This window comes from Tursiops truncatus, chromosome 3, assembly GCF_011762595.2.
Source record: "Tursiops truncatus isolate mTurTru1 chromosome 3, mTurTru1.mat.Y, whole genome shotgun sequence".
NCBI classification, from domain to species: domain Eukaryota; kingdom Metazoa; phylum Chordata; class Mammalia; order Artiodactyla; family Delphinidae; genus Tursiops; species Tursiops truncatus.
Window position 1 is genome coordinate 70,511,467 of NC_047036.1, and position 16,928 is coordinate 70,528,394.

A 16,928-nucleotide genomic window follows, 5' to 3' on the forward strand; every position below is an offset into this window, starting at 1 on the left:
CATCTTTTCCTTCCTTCAAGCGTTCCTCCTCTACATATAAATCATCTCAAGTGCTTTTCCTTTTAACGCCCTCCTTGATCCTAGTTACAGTATTATTTCTCTCTCTTCGCAGCCCATTATTTGAAGAAAACGCATCCATACTGTCTATTTCCACTTCCTCCTGGTCTCTCTCAACCAGTCCTGCCTTTGCCCCTCCTTCCCTCAGCCCATTTCCTAATTCCTGGTTCCTCAAATGGAGCTGTTTTTTTCTCACTGGGAAGCCCAGCATGAACCATGGCAAACCCCACATGAGGAAATGCTGGTCAACATGATTCCAAACCATCCATGAATTATTTCATGTAATTGAGGAATAAGGGCGTAAATTAGATTATACTGACAGGTGACTGCAATATTAAATTTTTCTATTTTAAAAGGGAAACTCTTCAACCTGGGTCTTTGAAATAGAAAAACAGTCTTGTAATGTTTTTAAAGAGGTAGTGACACTCTCTCCGTACAAAGGGCAGAGTGTCCTTGCCCTGCTGTAAATGTTTTAGCAGCTGTGGAAACTTTCAACAAAATTTACTTCCAGCAACTGAAAGCAATGTGCGAAAACTGGGCTTTTCATCGTGGAGACTGAAGCACTTACTGAAGAAACGACGACTGGGAGGCACAGCCTGGAGCTGTGTGGCTCCTTCTCACAGCTCTGCCTGGAAACTCTAATGTGGTTTTCCATCCCCTGCTGCACATCACTGCCCCTCTTAAGAAATCATGTATCCTGATTTTGAACTCTTTACACGACAGGATGAAATATGGTGAAGGAATCCAGGTAGGCATTACACCTCTTTCCCCCTAGAGCATGGGAGAAATGATCCAATGTGCAAACACGGGCGTCCTCCCAGAACTTTGGGGGTTAAGCTCCACACACACATGGAGAGTGATTACCAGTCTTACATACACCACCCTTTTCCTCACTGTGCTGGGGATTCCTCCTGAGACACCTAACGTGCTTCACCTTAACATCTTACATTCACAAATCTGCCCGGCAGCTCTAAACTAGTGTATTATATCGTGGGAGAAACTCAGGCCATCGGAACTAAAAATTGGCCCAAAGGAGCTGTTTCTTTCCTCCTTCTGGGCAAGACAGAATCCCAATAGACTTCATTTAAGAATTCTGGGTATAGGGCTTCCCTGGTGGCACAGTGGTTGGGGGTCCGCCTGCCAATGCAGGGGACGTGGGTTCGTGCCCCGGTCCGGGAAGATCCCACATGCAGCGGAGTGGCTGGGCCCGTGAGCCATGGCCGCTGGGACTGCGCGTCCAGAGCCTGTGCTCCGCAATGGGAGAGGTCACAACAGTGAGAGGCCCGCGTACCACAAGAAAAAAAAAAAAAAAAAGAATTCTGGGTATAACAAGTATGCATTGCTGCATCTGATAGGAAATGTTTCATTTGACCAAGTGCCCACTGTGGAAATGCTGTATGTAGTACTCGGTTTTATGAAAACCTTTAAGAATTCACAGCAGTTAGCTTTCCTTCATGATACAGTGTATTAATAATTCTGATTCAATAAAAGATTTCCTGTTGACATTATTTCATTTAACAAATGAAGCAGACATATATTTATGAGGACATGAAGTTTAATATGTGTACATTTTAAATAAGTTTTAAAGTATTCAATTTAATCCAGGACAGGTTGATGTGCACCTACTGTGTGTAAAGCACTAATTTATCTTGTGAGTGCCGTTGTGGATTTGGCCTGGAGCTTTTGTCCCCAGATATCTGCACTGAGGCCTGTTTTCACTGCAGTCTCTCTCAATCCTCAGGTTTAGGCTGCTTCCTTAACTTACAAAAAATGTACTTTTTTGAGAAAGGGATTAATTATCTACTGAGGAGCTTGTCTACAATGACAGTTGGGACACTAACAGGAAGTTACTCAGAAAGCATGTGAACCTCGAGTTGCATCACTTTATGTCACAAAATGAACATCACTTGACTGATGACAGAATAGAACAAAAGGTATGTACTCTCCCCCTCTACATATGGGCAAACAAAATAATACATGCAGAGTTATTTCTCTTAAATATCTGGCAAGGCACAAGATTGATTGTTAGGAATTTTTTGACTTGGTTAAGACAAAATTTAGCCAAATGTTAAAGCGTGGAAAATGTTGGTATAGGCAAAGCGAATATTCTGACAAAGCTTTAAAATCACCCCATCACACAAACACGTTGAAATCTTACCATTAGGTTGTCATGCAGTCTGTTTCTCTGCAGCGAGCATTAGCTTTAACCCTTCAGTGCTGCTGCTGAATTTCATATTTAGGGCTGAAGCTTCATTCAGGAATAAGCTTGTACTTGGGGGATGAGTGTCAGTTTACACGAGAGAACTGCAGTTTCACTCGTGCATCTTTGCAGTCAATCCTCGCTCAGAAGGAGACTGTAGTGTTTGACGAGTGCCTGGTGATCTGTGCGGACTGTGTGTTTAAGAGATTATGTACATTCAGTGTGTGTCACACAGATCTTTCTCTTCCTCCTGTGAACTTGCTCCCTCCGAATGAACTTCCTGATGGCGCATCTTTTAGATGACAAAATTTCAGCAACCCTTAGGGTCTGCTTTCTAAGCGACTGCCCTTGGGATGAGATGCCTGTTTTCTGGGTTTGACTTGGCAGTGTCTCTTAGAGAAAGCCCTCACTGAAAGGGTTAAGGTATGTTACTGCAGCAGCTATCAGCAGACCAGCCATCTACCTTTGGTACTTACAGGAATTTTATGGCTCTTGATCATATTATCAAATTCTTCATTAATTTTTTTGTATTTTTCTTCAGTGCGTGGGGTGAGTGCATAAGAGGAGTCGGGATCGGGGCTTTCACAGCCTTTGTTTTCTTTCTTGTTCAAGGCCTGCCAGGTTCAGAGAAATATCAAGAGTAAAAAAAAATGAAGGGTGTTTTGAGTACTTACACACAATCTTTGCCTGCTGATCATTAGATCAATATCTTCGTTAATTTTCCTGTACTTGTCCTCAGACTCAGGGCTGTGACCTACTGAATCGTCTGCATCAGGATCTGGGCTGTCACAGCCATTAAGGCCCTTCTTTCTCAACGTCTGAAATACATAATTTGGAAAGTTCAAACCTAGACAAAGGCTGTAAAAGACATTCAGGGTGTCACAGACGTTCAAGCTTGCCAGTATTTTAGGTTATTACATGTGCTATATTACATTAGGGTAAAGAAAAACCGTAGAAAGACACCATGAGTCATTTCGACAGTGCACTCATTACTACTTTAAAAAAAAAAAAGTAAAAGGGAAATATTCCTTCTGCAACCAAATTCAACGAACAAAGATGGTATGAGGATTGAAGTTTCATGATCTGGAATTCATATGTGCTCCAAACATCTAGTGACAGATGATCACAGAATACAAATATGGGGGCAAATTGCAACACTATTTTCCCACAGAAAAATTAGAAGTTAGGACATTACGCAATGATTTCAGAAAACGTGATCATGACAAAAGCAGAAATAGTGGCAACAGATCCTTAGTTTGAGTTTAACATAATGGTTGGCACTAGAAGTGTCCTGCCACCCCTTTGGGTGTGCACTTGACCGCAAAAGGTGGTAGGAGAACCCAGCTCACATTCTCACGAAGTACCCATTAAGAATGTTCAGACCCTGTGATCATAAGGTGAATCACCTTTGTTTAGTCTGGTTAGAGTTCTATATGTGTGAAAACCTGTATTGAAATTGATAATACTGAGAAGTTGTCTGCCTAAACAGAGGCTGGAAAGAAAAGGCAACAGAGCTGAGCTTAGGGCTTCATTATCATGAGCTGAGTAAGGAAGCCAAAGAACACTGCAGAGAGGTAACCAAGTCAGTAGCTACTGAAGTAGCAAAAGTTCCTCCTGGCTGCAGCTGAGGAGGGTCACCCTGAGACTGCCTCCTGACACATGAAAGTGAAAAGTCAGTGCCTCTTCTCGAACCTCCTGTCTCCTGAATGTGTGTCTTGGTCTAGTTTCAGCTGTCACAGAAGGATAAATACTCATGTATAACGCTGTAACAGGAAAAGTATGAGTCAGGAGTTTGCCTTTCTTTTTTTCTTCTTTTTAAAATTGATGGTTGTCAACTTAGTTGGACACGATCCTATTTACAGAGATAGTTACGTTTTTAGAAATTATAAAACTTCTGATTAATCAATCACACAGCTTGCCATGTGAACTTTTAATAGACTAGCAACATTTCTGAATGTTCCTGGTACTACCAAATTGTTTATAAAGAGCTGTGTACCTAAGCGTCTCTTATCAATGGAAAGTTCAGCAGAGCTCATCTTTATTAAAGACCGAAATCACGTACAAATAAAGCAAGAGCTGTGACATCAAGCTAAGACCTCAAAGCTGAGATAACACTCCATTTTTAATTCACGCAATTGGGGAAAACAAATAAAACGGCGTGAGTTAAAAAGGGGGTGTCAGTCTTAAAAATTTAAACTCCTTGGCTCTTATTGATGTGTAACAAATGTAACATTTTAAAAATTCGTGTCTGAGGCACTAAAGATTTTCAGTTCAAATCAAACTGAGACCATTTTGAATATGTCTATGATACACTGTGGCTCTGTAAATATTTATTAATGTTACAGTGATATAATATAACAAATAAACATATGGTTACAGCTTATTATGTGGTACAATGTTTGAATATTAAAATGAATATTTTGACACACGGCGATAAAATATACATTTACAATCGTGGGGAATTTATAACTGGTGGGGCCACCTGGCCCCCTATCATGGATCTACAGCTATCATTTTTCACCCAGAATAAGTACTCCTAGAGGGTTCCTACAATAATACTATAGAGGATGTCACAATACGTTAGAATAACAATTTTATTTGCTAACTTAATTTCCTATATTTTAAACTCTTTTGTTAGCATTATCTCAATAACAAAAGCATTCTTCCGGGTGATGACTATTTGTATTATGATGTGGTTCTGCTTTGATCTCCACATATCCTTGAGCTTTTAAGAATAATTTCTGAGTGTCTTGCATCATACTCCACGAATTCTTCATAAAAATTCACTTATGCAGAAAAAAATATGTAAGATCAAGAACATATTATCTGGTATGTTTTCAGAATTTATCTACTGATATTTCTCTAGGGCATGTGAAGAATATTCTTATATAAACCCCTCATTTAAGGTCTTATCTGGTATAACATTAATTTACAGTCTTATCTAGACAGTAGATTTTTCAATGTGCACCCGAATCTTTTATCCAATAAATCTTCTTGTGAAAACTATAGTTGTTTTGATGTGCAGATTTTTGACAACAGAACGCAAGGGTTAGGAGAGGTCTATCAACTGTCATTACAATCCATCTGGCACGTACATGTGTGCTAAATATTCTTACAAAGCTTTCAGGGCTAGATATTGTGTGTGGTTTATAAAAATTCAAACATCAATTATACTTTATTGAAAGAGCTCCACAAATATTAACTCATTATCTCTCACAAATCTTCCATGAAGATTTCAGGAAACCTTATGCTGGGTCTCAGGCCAGCATGGCCCAGCACAACGGCCCAAGGCTCCCGCCTCCTGCCAGGCCACTGTGTGGTCACCTTGCCCCTGCCTAGGCTTTCCCACACTTGTGAAGTGCAAAGTGAGAGATGTGGAATAGACCTCTCCCACGCATATGTAACTACAGCAGTGGACTGAACACTGAAATAAATTAGGTAGAATTGAAACAAAAATTAGGATGTGGGAAAATTGTAAGTATAAAAATATGGCTAAAATGTTGATAGTTCTTAGATGTCAAGTTTTAGACCAAGTGGGAATGCTTGTTGTTCAATAAAACATTTCTCAGTTTATAGGTTAAAAAATGAATTAGAGCGATAGCTCCTTTATACCTAAAGACTTATATAAACTATTACGTAAACAAAGCAAGTGGCATGAGGTCACAAAGGAAATCTCAGTGATGGGACTAAGAGGGAAACAGTGGCTCATTTTCTCCCAGTAAATTCTTCTCATATCTGACTACATCATCCTACAATGAATATCACCACTATTTAAGTAATGAAATATCTCTACCATTTAAAGGCACTTATAGTCTTATTTCAAGTTATATTGTGTTATTTAAAAGAGGAGCATTTTGAGAAATACAAACACAAAACCCAAGAGCATATTGAGCTCTAAATTCCCATAATCACATAACCAGAACATTGAAAAAACTGTTCAAAAATATTACTCTCAGCTGAGAGCTTGTAGAACACATTTCTGCTAAGTACAGATTATTACAGTGGAATTATAAAGCTCTGAAAATGGAAGTAACGGCACAAACTTTACCATAGTTTGAATGTGGAACCGTAAGACTAATCTTATCTTTATTATATTAAAAATCTACAGCTGTTTAATTATGACAAAAGAATCAGTATTAGATTCAGCCAAGTCTGTCTTTATCACAGTAATAAATAGCTGATATTAACTAAAGGGATTACTAAATGGATAAATAAGCATTATTCCCTACGGCCTTTTTCTAGTAAAATCAAAATCTCTGTCACTGGCCTTTGAAAGATTCTCTGATCTTTTATAAATGTTACTGGTCAGGTAATGTAGGCACTTAAATCATTATTCTTTCACAGGGGCTAGAAGTCCTGGATGTATATATTTTAGGCGTCTCTCAGCTGACTATGTTTTGAGAGATTTATTCTGTATGTCAAGATAAGGCAAGACATCTACTGAAACCACCAACTTCCCTTGCTTCATATCTAAAGAAACTCTTCCCTCAGAGAACTCTGTAAATCTGGAGTCAGCATTCCATGTGAGAGTGACACTTGTGGGGTAGATCATTGACTGCAGAGGCTTCTGGGATGTTTTCACAAGGCAGAGACTGTCATGCAGTGAGCTGAGAACAGCCTTTTCTGAGAGAAGTAATTAGATTGACAGAAGATGACATACTCCAAACAATAAATGGGAAAAGGAGTGCAGACAGGTAATCCAAAAACCACGTGGAATCTCCCCTCCCAGACATGTGGACATATGGACACTGCATTATTACATTTGTTCATTGGGAAAACTTGAAATACATATAAACTGACAAAGATAGGTGACAGGTGCCTCAAAAATTCTAATGAAATACATGTAGGGAACAGATTCTATTTCATTACTAAAAGGAATATAAATGAAAAAGAATGCCACATGGAGCTCTCATATCTTGTCTTAGACATTATGTTATCAACTAGAAAATCCCTTCTGTATACAGTGGCTAAAACTGGCTTCCCCTTCCTAATTTATTTCTTGTTAGTAGAAAAGAAATATCTAGTTATTGGCCTTTTTCAATGTATATATAGTCTTTTCAAAGACTATAATATTTTATGTTGATGCTATTTAAGTAAAATTTAGCTTCTTTCAGAGACCCACCATCACAGATTAAAAGCTTCCAATCATTCAATTTATTTCCATGTCTGCAGTCTTAGTTCTCAAGAATATATTATTTCCATCATCTTCCTTTTTCTGTGCCTCCCCATTTCACAGCGGAAATTTCAAATCCCCTTGTGAAAAAACCCAAAATACTCTTACTAATTTTTGTTAAAATTCAGATAATCACCCTTTCTTGCACAGCTAGCATTACCCTTCAAAGGGCTGATGTATCAAGAACACATGCAGGAACTGTTACTGTAAGTTGAGTGAATGTCCTGTTCACACAAAAGCCAAGAAAAAAAAGACATCAACTTAGGAAAAATGGCTTCCTTTCTCTGATATTAAATCATTTTTGTGCTTGTCTATCACAGCTTTATGAAGATAAGTGTCTGCTCTTCACAAGCTGAATAATCTTTAGAAAGCAGTGAATCCACACAGGCACAGGAGGCGCAGTTGAAATGGAGACTGCCCTTCACTGAACTTTCTAAGTGCATTTCACAAATACCCTCCCACCCTGGTACTGACACTCACAACACTGCTCCTTCCAGGCCCTTCAGTATCTGTGGAGTGGCTGCCACCCTAAGGACTGTGCTCAATGACTTACTTCATTTAAAACACATTCAGCAAATTATTACTGAGAACCTACTATATACCAGACACAGTTTTGTGTATCTGTAGAGAAGCAGGCAATACAAATTCAAACTAAAAGCTCTGACCTGACCTATAATATTGTATGTTGTTTGGTGATTTCTAGCACAGATTATTTAGGCTGGGGGAAGATCAGGGGCCAAGAAATTCCTCCACAAGTTTTCATAATCAAAACTGTAAGCATTGTCTATATTCTTTCCTTGTTCCATCGTTCTTCTTTGTTCTTAATATAGAAATGAAAAGGCACATTAAAATACTGTGAATTTAGTAAATCAGTAGGTAGACTTTAATTAGACAAGCAAATCATAGCTAGCATAGAGTATGCAAAAATTAAATATTATCCTAAATTATCCATTTGTGGTGAAAATTTTCATAAGAAATCAAAAACATAAACCTTAACAATACTACATTTCTCTAGGTTATTAATGTTCATTCTAACCAGATATTAACTCCTACTCGGGTAAGGCTGGGGAGAGCTGGAGAGTGTCACTGTTTTGTTTTTGTTCCTTTCCTCAAAAGACAATCTTCAAATTGGACTTGAAATTTTTTTCACTGAATAAATACTGGAAATAAAAGACTGATTGAAGACTTGAAGACTTTTAATGTATAGACGTAAAGAAATATCCAGGGCTTCCCTGGTGGTACAGTGGTTGAGAGTCCGCCTGCCGATGCAGGGGACACGGGTTCGTGCCCCGGTCCGGGAAGATCCCACATGCCGCAGAGCGACTAGGCCCGTGAGCCATGGCCGCTGAGCCTGCGCGTCCAGAGCCGGTGCTCCGCAATGGGAGAGGCCGCAACAGTGAGAGGCCCGCGTACCGCAAAAAAAAAAAAAAAAGAAATATCCAGCCACTCCCCCTAATGGCCACAAATTCTTTCATATAAGTATTTAGAGGGTGATAGTTCCTAGAATTACTGATACTCTAATACTGGATGAGACCACCAAGGACCATCTGGGTCTTCCCCATGCCTTCCAGAGGGAGGGTAATGCTGCACAAGCGCTGGCCTTTCATATCTCATGGCCTTGCTCAAGCCAGCCTCTCCTACTGGAATGACCCCACCAGTATCTGTTCCCTGCATGCAGACAGTCCTCCTCCAAGGGGGAGCTGACACATCCTCTCCTCTCAGTAGACTTCTCTGATCACCAGGACTGAATTAATTGCTCCCTAATTCATGCACTCATTTATTGTATACATTTTTCTACTAGAACTTCTTTTTTTTTTTTTTTTTTTTTTTGCGGTACGCGGGCCTCTCACTGTTGTGGCCTCTCCCATCGCGGAGCACAGGCTCCGGATGCGCAGGCTCAGCGGCCATGGCTCACGGGCCCAGCCGTTCCGCGGCATGTGGGATCTTCCCAGACCGGGGCACGAACCCATGTCCCCTGCATCGGCAGGCGGACTCTCAACCACTGCGCCACCAGGGAAGCCCTCTATTAGAGCTTTTATCGCAAATTATTGTTTATGTGTTTGTCTCCATTGCTAAATCGCTAGGTAATTAAAGCAACTTCCTTTATTCACTTTTGAAGCTGCAATATAGAACAGAGCCTGACACACTGTAGGTGCTCAGTAAATGCTTGCTGAATGAACAGAACACACATTCCGCTTCAGTGACACTGCATGCAGAGGTTTTGCGACTGGACAGAGGCTATTTGGCTGGCTGAAGGTGAAAATGGTACTGGGATCTAGACCTCTTGACACATATTACTAAGTGCTACTATGTCAGGTGTTGTCTGTGGTCCTCTGGATGTTAAGAATGCTTTTTCTGAATATATGATCAAGATAATTTGTTTACATGTTTTTCTCTTCCCATGAGTGAGCTCCTGGAGGTTAGGCATTGTTTACTAGTCATCTTGTATCACGAGGACTTAGCACAGGGCCTGCCATGAGGTAGAAGCTTAATAAATGTTTGCAGTATTAATGACAGACTGAATGGATGGATGAACAAAACAGGAAGAAATGCTAGAGGGAGAAAGTGTAGTCTCAGTGTAGGAGTTTTGCAACTGCAATTTTCTTTTTTCACATTTTGTATTATTATTTCACACTGTTAAAAGTCAGTTATTATTTTAGTCCTTTTAAGTAACTGTTACAAAGTGACTGTTTTCCGAAATGTACCGTTTTAAACTTAGAAAGCAATGCAGTAGAGGCATAATGTGTACTAGGAATGAAATTGATCATAACTTATCAGGAGATTTATATCATTAAATACTTAAAATCTGGTGTATTGGTTTACATATGGAATGTCAGAAAAACTGAGCATTCAGCATTCTTTAAGGGAGAAAAGCCATTAGTATATCATCTCAGTGATGAAATGGGTAGCAGGAAAAAGGGGTACACAATACAGCACAGAAGGAGAAAAAAGGGAGTGGTATTTTAGGCAGCATGTATAAGGTTAGAAAAGGAAAAGCAGAAAGCTTAAAGAAAGGAATACAGGGAAACTTTTGGGAATGTGAGTCAGATACTATAAATTTGAAATGAGTACGTTTCAAAATTCTTGGGCAAAGTTCATTTTTTTCCCCATTCCTGGATACTGGTCGCCTGCTCCACTGTTCTCTCTGGCTTTGACATAGGTCTTATTCTGGGCCAATCTTAGCCTGGAGGATTCATGGAAAATCAGGGTGATGCTAGGGCCAAGCAAATGATTCAGGCTTCCTCAGGATAGGTCAGTGCTTTCACGTTTTTATTAAGGTTTCTTCCACCACACCTCTTTTGGAACCTGGACAGGCATGCATCAAGGAGGCTGGCCTAGAACAGGACTGAGATGGGGAAGTTTGGCATGAAATGTCTCCTGACATTTTGAGTCCAGGAGAGATCTGAAGTGAAATATGAAACAGGGAACGTTTTAATATACAATGACTGAAATGCATGCTAAAATATGCAGGTAATCCTAATAATCTCTATAAAGCAGGCTAAGAAAATAAAGGCTGGAATACAAAACAAAAATCTGAGATATAAAGGATCAAACTGTAGATGAGTTTGAAAAATGGATGATGTTAGTGATTTCTTAAATAAGGAAGGAAAAGATAGGCAGAATTATAAATTAAACAAAGGTTGAGACAGAGAGGAGAGGAGCAAATGAACAAAGACCAGGAAGCAGGATTTTTGAAAGTACAAAATATGAATGCAATTCATCTACTAACCTTTCTGGACTATGGCATTTTACTTGCAATAGGTTACAGGGATAACAAAGCAGATATTGGGGCACTGATTCTTTAAAAATAACATGTTGAAGCATAATTTATAAACCATTAATGACTTATTTTAACAAAAGAAGATGTATATGTTATCTTGAGTAATGACAGTAAGGTCAAATCATTATTTTTGTTTCCCTGTAGCTCTTATCTAGTTGTAAATGCCTTTTTATTCAAGTTGGGCCAGTGCGTGATTAGTCATTTGAAAAGGGAGTAGCCTTCGCTGCCTTATTTATCAGTCAGCTCAGGATTATACTTAGTCATCATACTTCCTCATTTCTGTAGGATTCCCCTGATCTCTGCTACATCATTGATTTTCCCATTTATATTTTTGATTCCATCCTCTCCTTTCACCCATTCCCCTCCCAACTTTCCTTTCCTAGGAAACATCACAACTTAGTTGCTGGAGCTGGAGACCCAGAAATCACCCGAGACTCCACCATCTCTTGACTCAACCATCATTGTTTTTCTCCTTGGTTTCCCATCCTTAGTCTGTTTGTCCCCTGACCCCCACTTTCCAGTTAATCATTCTTCCTTGTTTTGGCAGGGTCTTATTAAAATGCAAATCTAACTGTATCACTGTTCTCCTTATAAACCATGGTGGCTTCCAACAGCCTCACCCACTAGTTTTCACAGCAAGCCCTCCGCCTGCCTTTCCGACACTATTTCCCCTCTTCTCCCCCAGCACTCTAGGTTTTTTCAAGGGGGAACTTCTCACCACTTCCCAAGTTAGGTATCCCCTTTAATAACACTGTTTCGATATGTATCATTTATTCTTGTCTGGAATATCCTTCTTTACTCCTCTCTGCTACACAAACCACAGTCATCCTAGGACATCTATTACCTAAGGCATCACTCACGCTGCGAAGCTTCTTTCTAGAAGCTTAGAGACTCCCTTCTCTGTACCCCTAGAATCCTTACCTTTTTGTGTTTTAAATAATATGTGGTGCTTTATATTGTTATTTATCTTTTAACATGTCTGCTTCACCACCTGACAGTGAGTTCTGTTAGGGCTGGATATTTCTGGCTCCTGACAGAGGGTCTGATTAATATATGTGGGCTCAATATATGTTCTCAGTAACTGTTCATCGGATGAATGAATAAGCAAACAAATTTGACAGTCATACTTTCTAACGGTGACAGACTAACTGAAATGAGTTGGGTGGTCTCCTCAGGTGACAGTGTTTTTTATTTTAATAAGATCGGTAAGTCAAAATTCAAGGAGCATGAGTTCTGGTAGGTTAAAGCAATCTCTGTAATTACTTCATGACTGTGGCACAGGATATCCCTGTGGAGAATAGAGGGAACAGTGGAGGTAACATAGAATACTGTATACGGGACACAAAGGGTTGGGATCCTTTGTGTTTAGAATTGCTGAGTCCTGGGAACCACGGGCTGATCCTTTCCATGCTCTCAAGTCTTTTGTGGCTATTGGTGCTCTAAGTTACCACCAGGAGGACATACACACAGTAAGAACCAAAAATACTGCAAGAGGTGCTTTTGTGCATTCCCTTCTCTGTTTCTAGGTTTTCCCTCAGAAACAAGGGCACTACCTTTGATGTAAGTTTAAGAATCTTTGTTAGTTGGGATCTATAGTTTATCACTAGCTTATCAGAAAAGAAGAGTGCTCTGTGTACACTCATAAAAGGCAACACAAAATAAAATAACACAAAATAAAACGATTTGAGGTTGACAACTGACTGACTCAAGTCCTGACAATTTTGATCACACCTGAGAATGGTACCTGAGATAGCCAAATCTCACTTCTGAGACAGCCAGCCACTCCCAGATGAAGGTTAAGTTGCTTCCTTTCCTAATACCTCTCGCCCACCCTGAGCCTCTGCCAGGCTGAAGAGAGGTAAAGAGCTCCAGTGGGCTTGGCCCTGGCCCACTCTCTCCTGAGCTGGCCCTTGGCCTGAGAGGGAAACCCTCTCTTTGTCATTCATTCTTACTGTTGTAGTTGCCATGTCTTAGGTCACAGGCCAGCCCAACATGCACCATTAACAGACTTTAGCCTGAGATATCACTGAAAATACTTTACCGAGTTTTTTTTTTTTTTTTTTTCTGTACCTCAATTTATTGAATGATGGGGAGAGAGATTTTCAAGGACCAATTCTGGATTGTGAACACAGATTTTATTTATGGTTTCCTCACCTTCCTCCCCATGATACCTGACATTCAAACTTTTTTCCTAATTGATTTCTCTCTCTCCCCAATAAACTAGCCTGCTCTCCAATGAGTGGCAATAAGCCATTCTCTATTGACACTTCTCAAGAGAAAAGTTTTGATTTTGGTTATTCTATAGTGATTGGGCAGCAACGATAGGAAAGGGCCTCTTATACTCCAGCTCCCCAGTCAGTATACCGTGTGAAGAAGAGCCTAAATACCAATTCTGAGGGTTTTGCCTGGATCTGTGATATGCCAAATGGAAGACTAGTATTGACAACTGTGTTAGCACACGCTGCTCAGTGCCTATACTGCTCTGGTATGTCAAAATGAGGTATCAGGACTGCAGAGCATTGTATGAGAACAATATACGAGTCACAGCTACTGTGGCTGCCAGGGGAGGGAAGAGTCTCAAATGTGTTAGAACACACCCCCATGAGAGCAGAAACTTTTTTTTTCACCTCTGTATCCACAACAACTTGAATGTGCTCAGCACATGGATAAGACCCAGTAAATATTGTTGTTAATAAAAGAATAATGGAATCCTAGGCTGCAGCATCAGAGGTTCTTATTTCAGATGGAACCACAATGGGATCTGAAAACACACAGGGAGCAGTTGCTAGGTTTGTACTCAGGGCGTAGGCTGCTTTCACCCCTACCAACCACTCTCTCTAATTCCACCTATGAATTTAAATTATAAACGGAAAGACTCATGAACTAGAGAGTTAATGGAATTAATATGTCTCTCTTTTATGCTTCCTCAGAATTTTGTAATTAATATTTATTTTATAATGTTGCTCTCTGTAGTCTTGTTTTATTTTATTTTCTAGATTTTAAGATTTCTGTAGACAGGAAGTGTCTCCTGAGCGCTTTCTGTTTATCCTTGGCAACAAGTGCAGTAGACAGTAGAACGTTGCAAGAAATTGGTTAACTCTTTTGGATGGGCGTCATACATGGGAATATCTCTAAGGAGAGCCTGGTGATATATAATAAGGAGGCTCAGAACGATTAAGCAAAAGCTAGTGGGGACCCAAGCTTTTCCTTTAACACTGAACCTTCTCTCTCTCCATTCAACATTAGCAATGTTTGTGAGGTCTGTCAAAGGCTAGCAACCTTGGTCTCTAGCCTTACTCTTATGACTTGCCTCTTTCAATGTAGAATCCCCTGGAACTTGGTTAATACGGTATTAATATTTTCATTTTATTGGCTAATATACTGGAAAACTCTGCTTAACAGAGAGTGCCCAAAATATCATATGGGTGGGATGGTCACTGGTCAGGGACTGGGCCAGCTACACCAGTGGCTGCAAGGACACCACGGGACTTCATCAGTCTTGGTATGTGGACAGGAAAGCAGGATGTACTCCCAAGCAAACAACAGGCCAGCACTGGCAGCCGGAAGTCAAGATGCAGGGAAGAAAGGCTCCTTATAGGTTCCAAGGGTTGTCCTGGAAGTAAGGTAGTTGTGCTGGATGTTAGGTTTGCAGGATGTTGTCAACTGGTCAGGGAACAAATCTCTACCTGTCACACTCACATTAGGCATTAAGAAAGTCCCTCAGACTAAACCTCCAAATGCACAGCAGTACAGTACACTTAACAATGCGCCCTCCTTTCTCTTCTGCAAATAAGTTTATTTTGGTTTATACCTCTTATCTCTCCCACCACATTAAAAACTACTGTGGTGGGGCTTCCCTGGTGGTGCAGTGGTTGAGAGTTTGCCTGCCGATGCAGGGGACACGGGTTCGTGCCCCGGTCCGGGAGGATCCCACGTGCCGCGGAGCGGCTGGGCCCATGAGCCATGGCCGCTGAGCCTGCGCGTCCGGAGCCTGTGCTCCGCAATGGGAGAGGCCATGGCAGTGAGAGGCCCACGTACCGCCAAAAAAAAAAAAAAAAAAAAAAAAACTACTGTGGGGAAGGAAAGGGTCTAATCTATTTATCTTCTATAGCTGTTATGTCACTATCACAAACATAACATGTGGATTGGTAATAAGTGGTGGACTTTACATTCAATTACCTTGGGTAGGTGTCCAATGAAAAAAGGTTTGTTAAAACTGTACTTCTTAGTAATCAAGGAGCGTCAGATAAATAAAAGGTGCTTAAAAATAAAAGTGCTTCAAAATCCTCAGGCAGTTGCTCAGTTCTAGCCCTTTTAAGGCTTTTGCTGTATTTACAAAACACACTGCTATCATTCTAGTCGTGGTCTTTATTTAACTAACCCGCCCTGCAGTCTCAGTGTGGTTCCCTCTGTGCGGTCACTATGCGCCTGCCTCAGTGTCCACACAAGACTGGGCTCCTGGAGGGCAGGGCTGCGCCTTTTATCTGGGAATCCCTAGGACCAAGCAGAGTACCTGGCACCTAGAATTTCATAAATTAATATGAATTTTGAGTTCATTAGTCAAAGGGCCTCTCTATTCGCTTTCCTAACAATATAATTATTTCCAGATGGTACCAGAAAAATAACCAGAGCATCTATGGGACAGACATCAAGAATGCCAGTAGCATTTCAAAGTCAGGACTCTTTATTCAACTTTCCACAGGGACTTGCCCTCTAGTTTCCTGGCTCTGTTGTTATTGGGGGTTGCTATCTCCTTGACTCACATTGTAGTTCCTGCTATTTTATAGTTTTGATGTGAAGGGTCCTTTCTCATTAGTGTAGACAATTATGAATTGAAGGTAATAATTAGAAATAAATAGGCCATAGGCCATCTACAAATGGATTCTGAAAATACCCAAGATACATTCCATTATGGCAAACTAGGATCTTCCCTTCTGCATTAAATATTTACAAATAAGATAAAATTCATAAGAAATGTCTTAGAAAGCCTAGTATTATTATCAAGTGCTGATCAAGGCCTACATACGCTGTCCCCTTATTATTTTATGTGCAAATTTAAATTTTTGTAAATTTATGTGTCTAAATTAAATGACCTAGTAATTAAAATCAAACTCATTTCAATTCACTTTGTTTATGCTATGAATGTTATCTATATATGAATCTGTGGGCCCAGAACCTTGGACCAACTGGTAGTTCATAAAATCACATTTCCCATGATGTCATACATTACACAGATAAGTAACATTCTTAGCTTTTGTATTCGGTCACCTTGCATTTCACAAGATGCTACAAAAGCTAGAGAGAGTATTGACAAATGAAAATCGGAAAGGCAAGGAGAGTAAATATTTAAGGCAAGTAATGACAAGAATGAAGGAGAGAAAGAGAGGATAAATAGGAGATAGATAGAAAATACACAGTGGGAAAAGAGGGAGGGAGGGAATGAAAATGAGTGAAAGAGACAAGCTAAAGGTGTTGTGAAAGAGAGAGGGAAAAAATAATCAAGTGAGCACATCAAGTGATCCCCCTTGGTATGTAAGCTGGCCTCTCCTGGTATGCGGGCTCAGCACTTTATGATCCAACATAAAGCTTTATCACGGGCCATCGGCCAGTTTACTCATCCTGATACCCACCCCTGGCAGCGGCTCAGCACCTGTTGTCTAACTCAGTGAGGCCAAGTGGCAGCTGCCGGCCTCACAGACTGCTCTGTCCTCTGGCCC

General features: G+C 40.3%; 1 protein-coding gene across 16 annotated transcripts in view; it reads right to left on the bottom strand.

Moving 5' to 3' along the window:
- The window catches only part of MEF2C (myocyte enhancer factor 2C), a 149,840-nt gene that overhangs the window by 40,129 nt on the left and 92,783 nt on the right, over positions 1–16,928 (bottom strand). For 13 of the 16 annotated variants that reach the window (XM_073802284.1, XM_073802287.1, XM_073802285.1 and 10 more), the window contains exon 4: positions 2,932–3,075. In XM_073802284.1, coding sequence (XP_073658385.1) covers positions 2,932–3,075 — 144 coding nt within the window. Of the gene's footprint in view, positions 1–2,733; positions 2,872–2,931; positions 3,076–16,928 lie in introns of all 16 variants that reach the window. The other 3 variants (XM_033853004.2, XM_033853000.2, XM_073802288.1) reach the window with 2 other exon arrangements.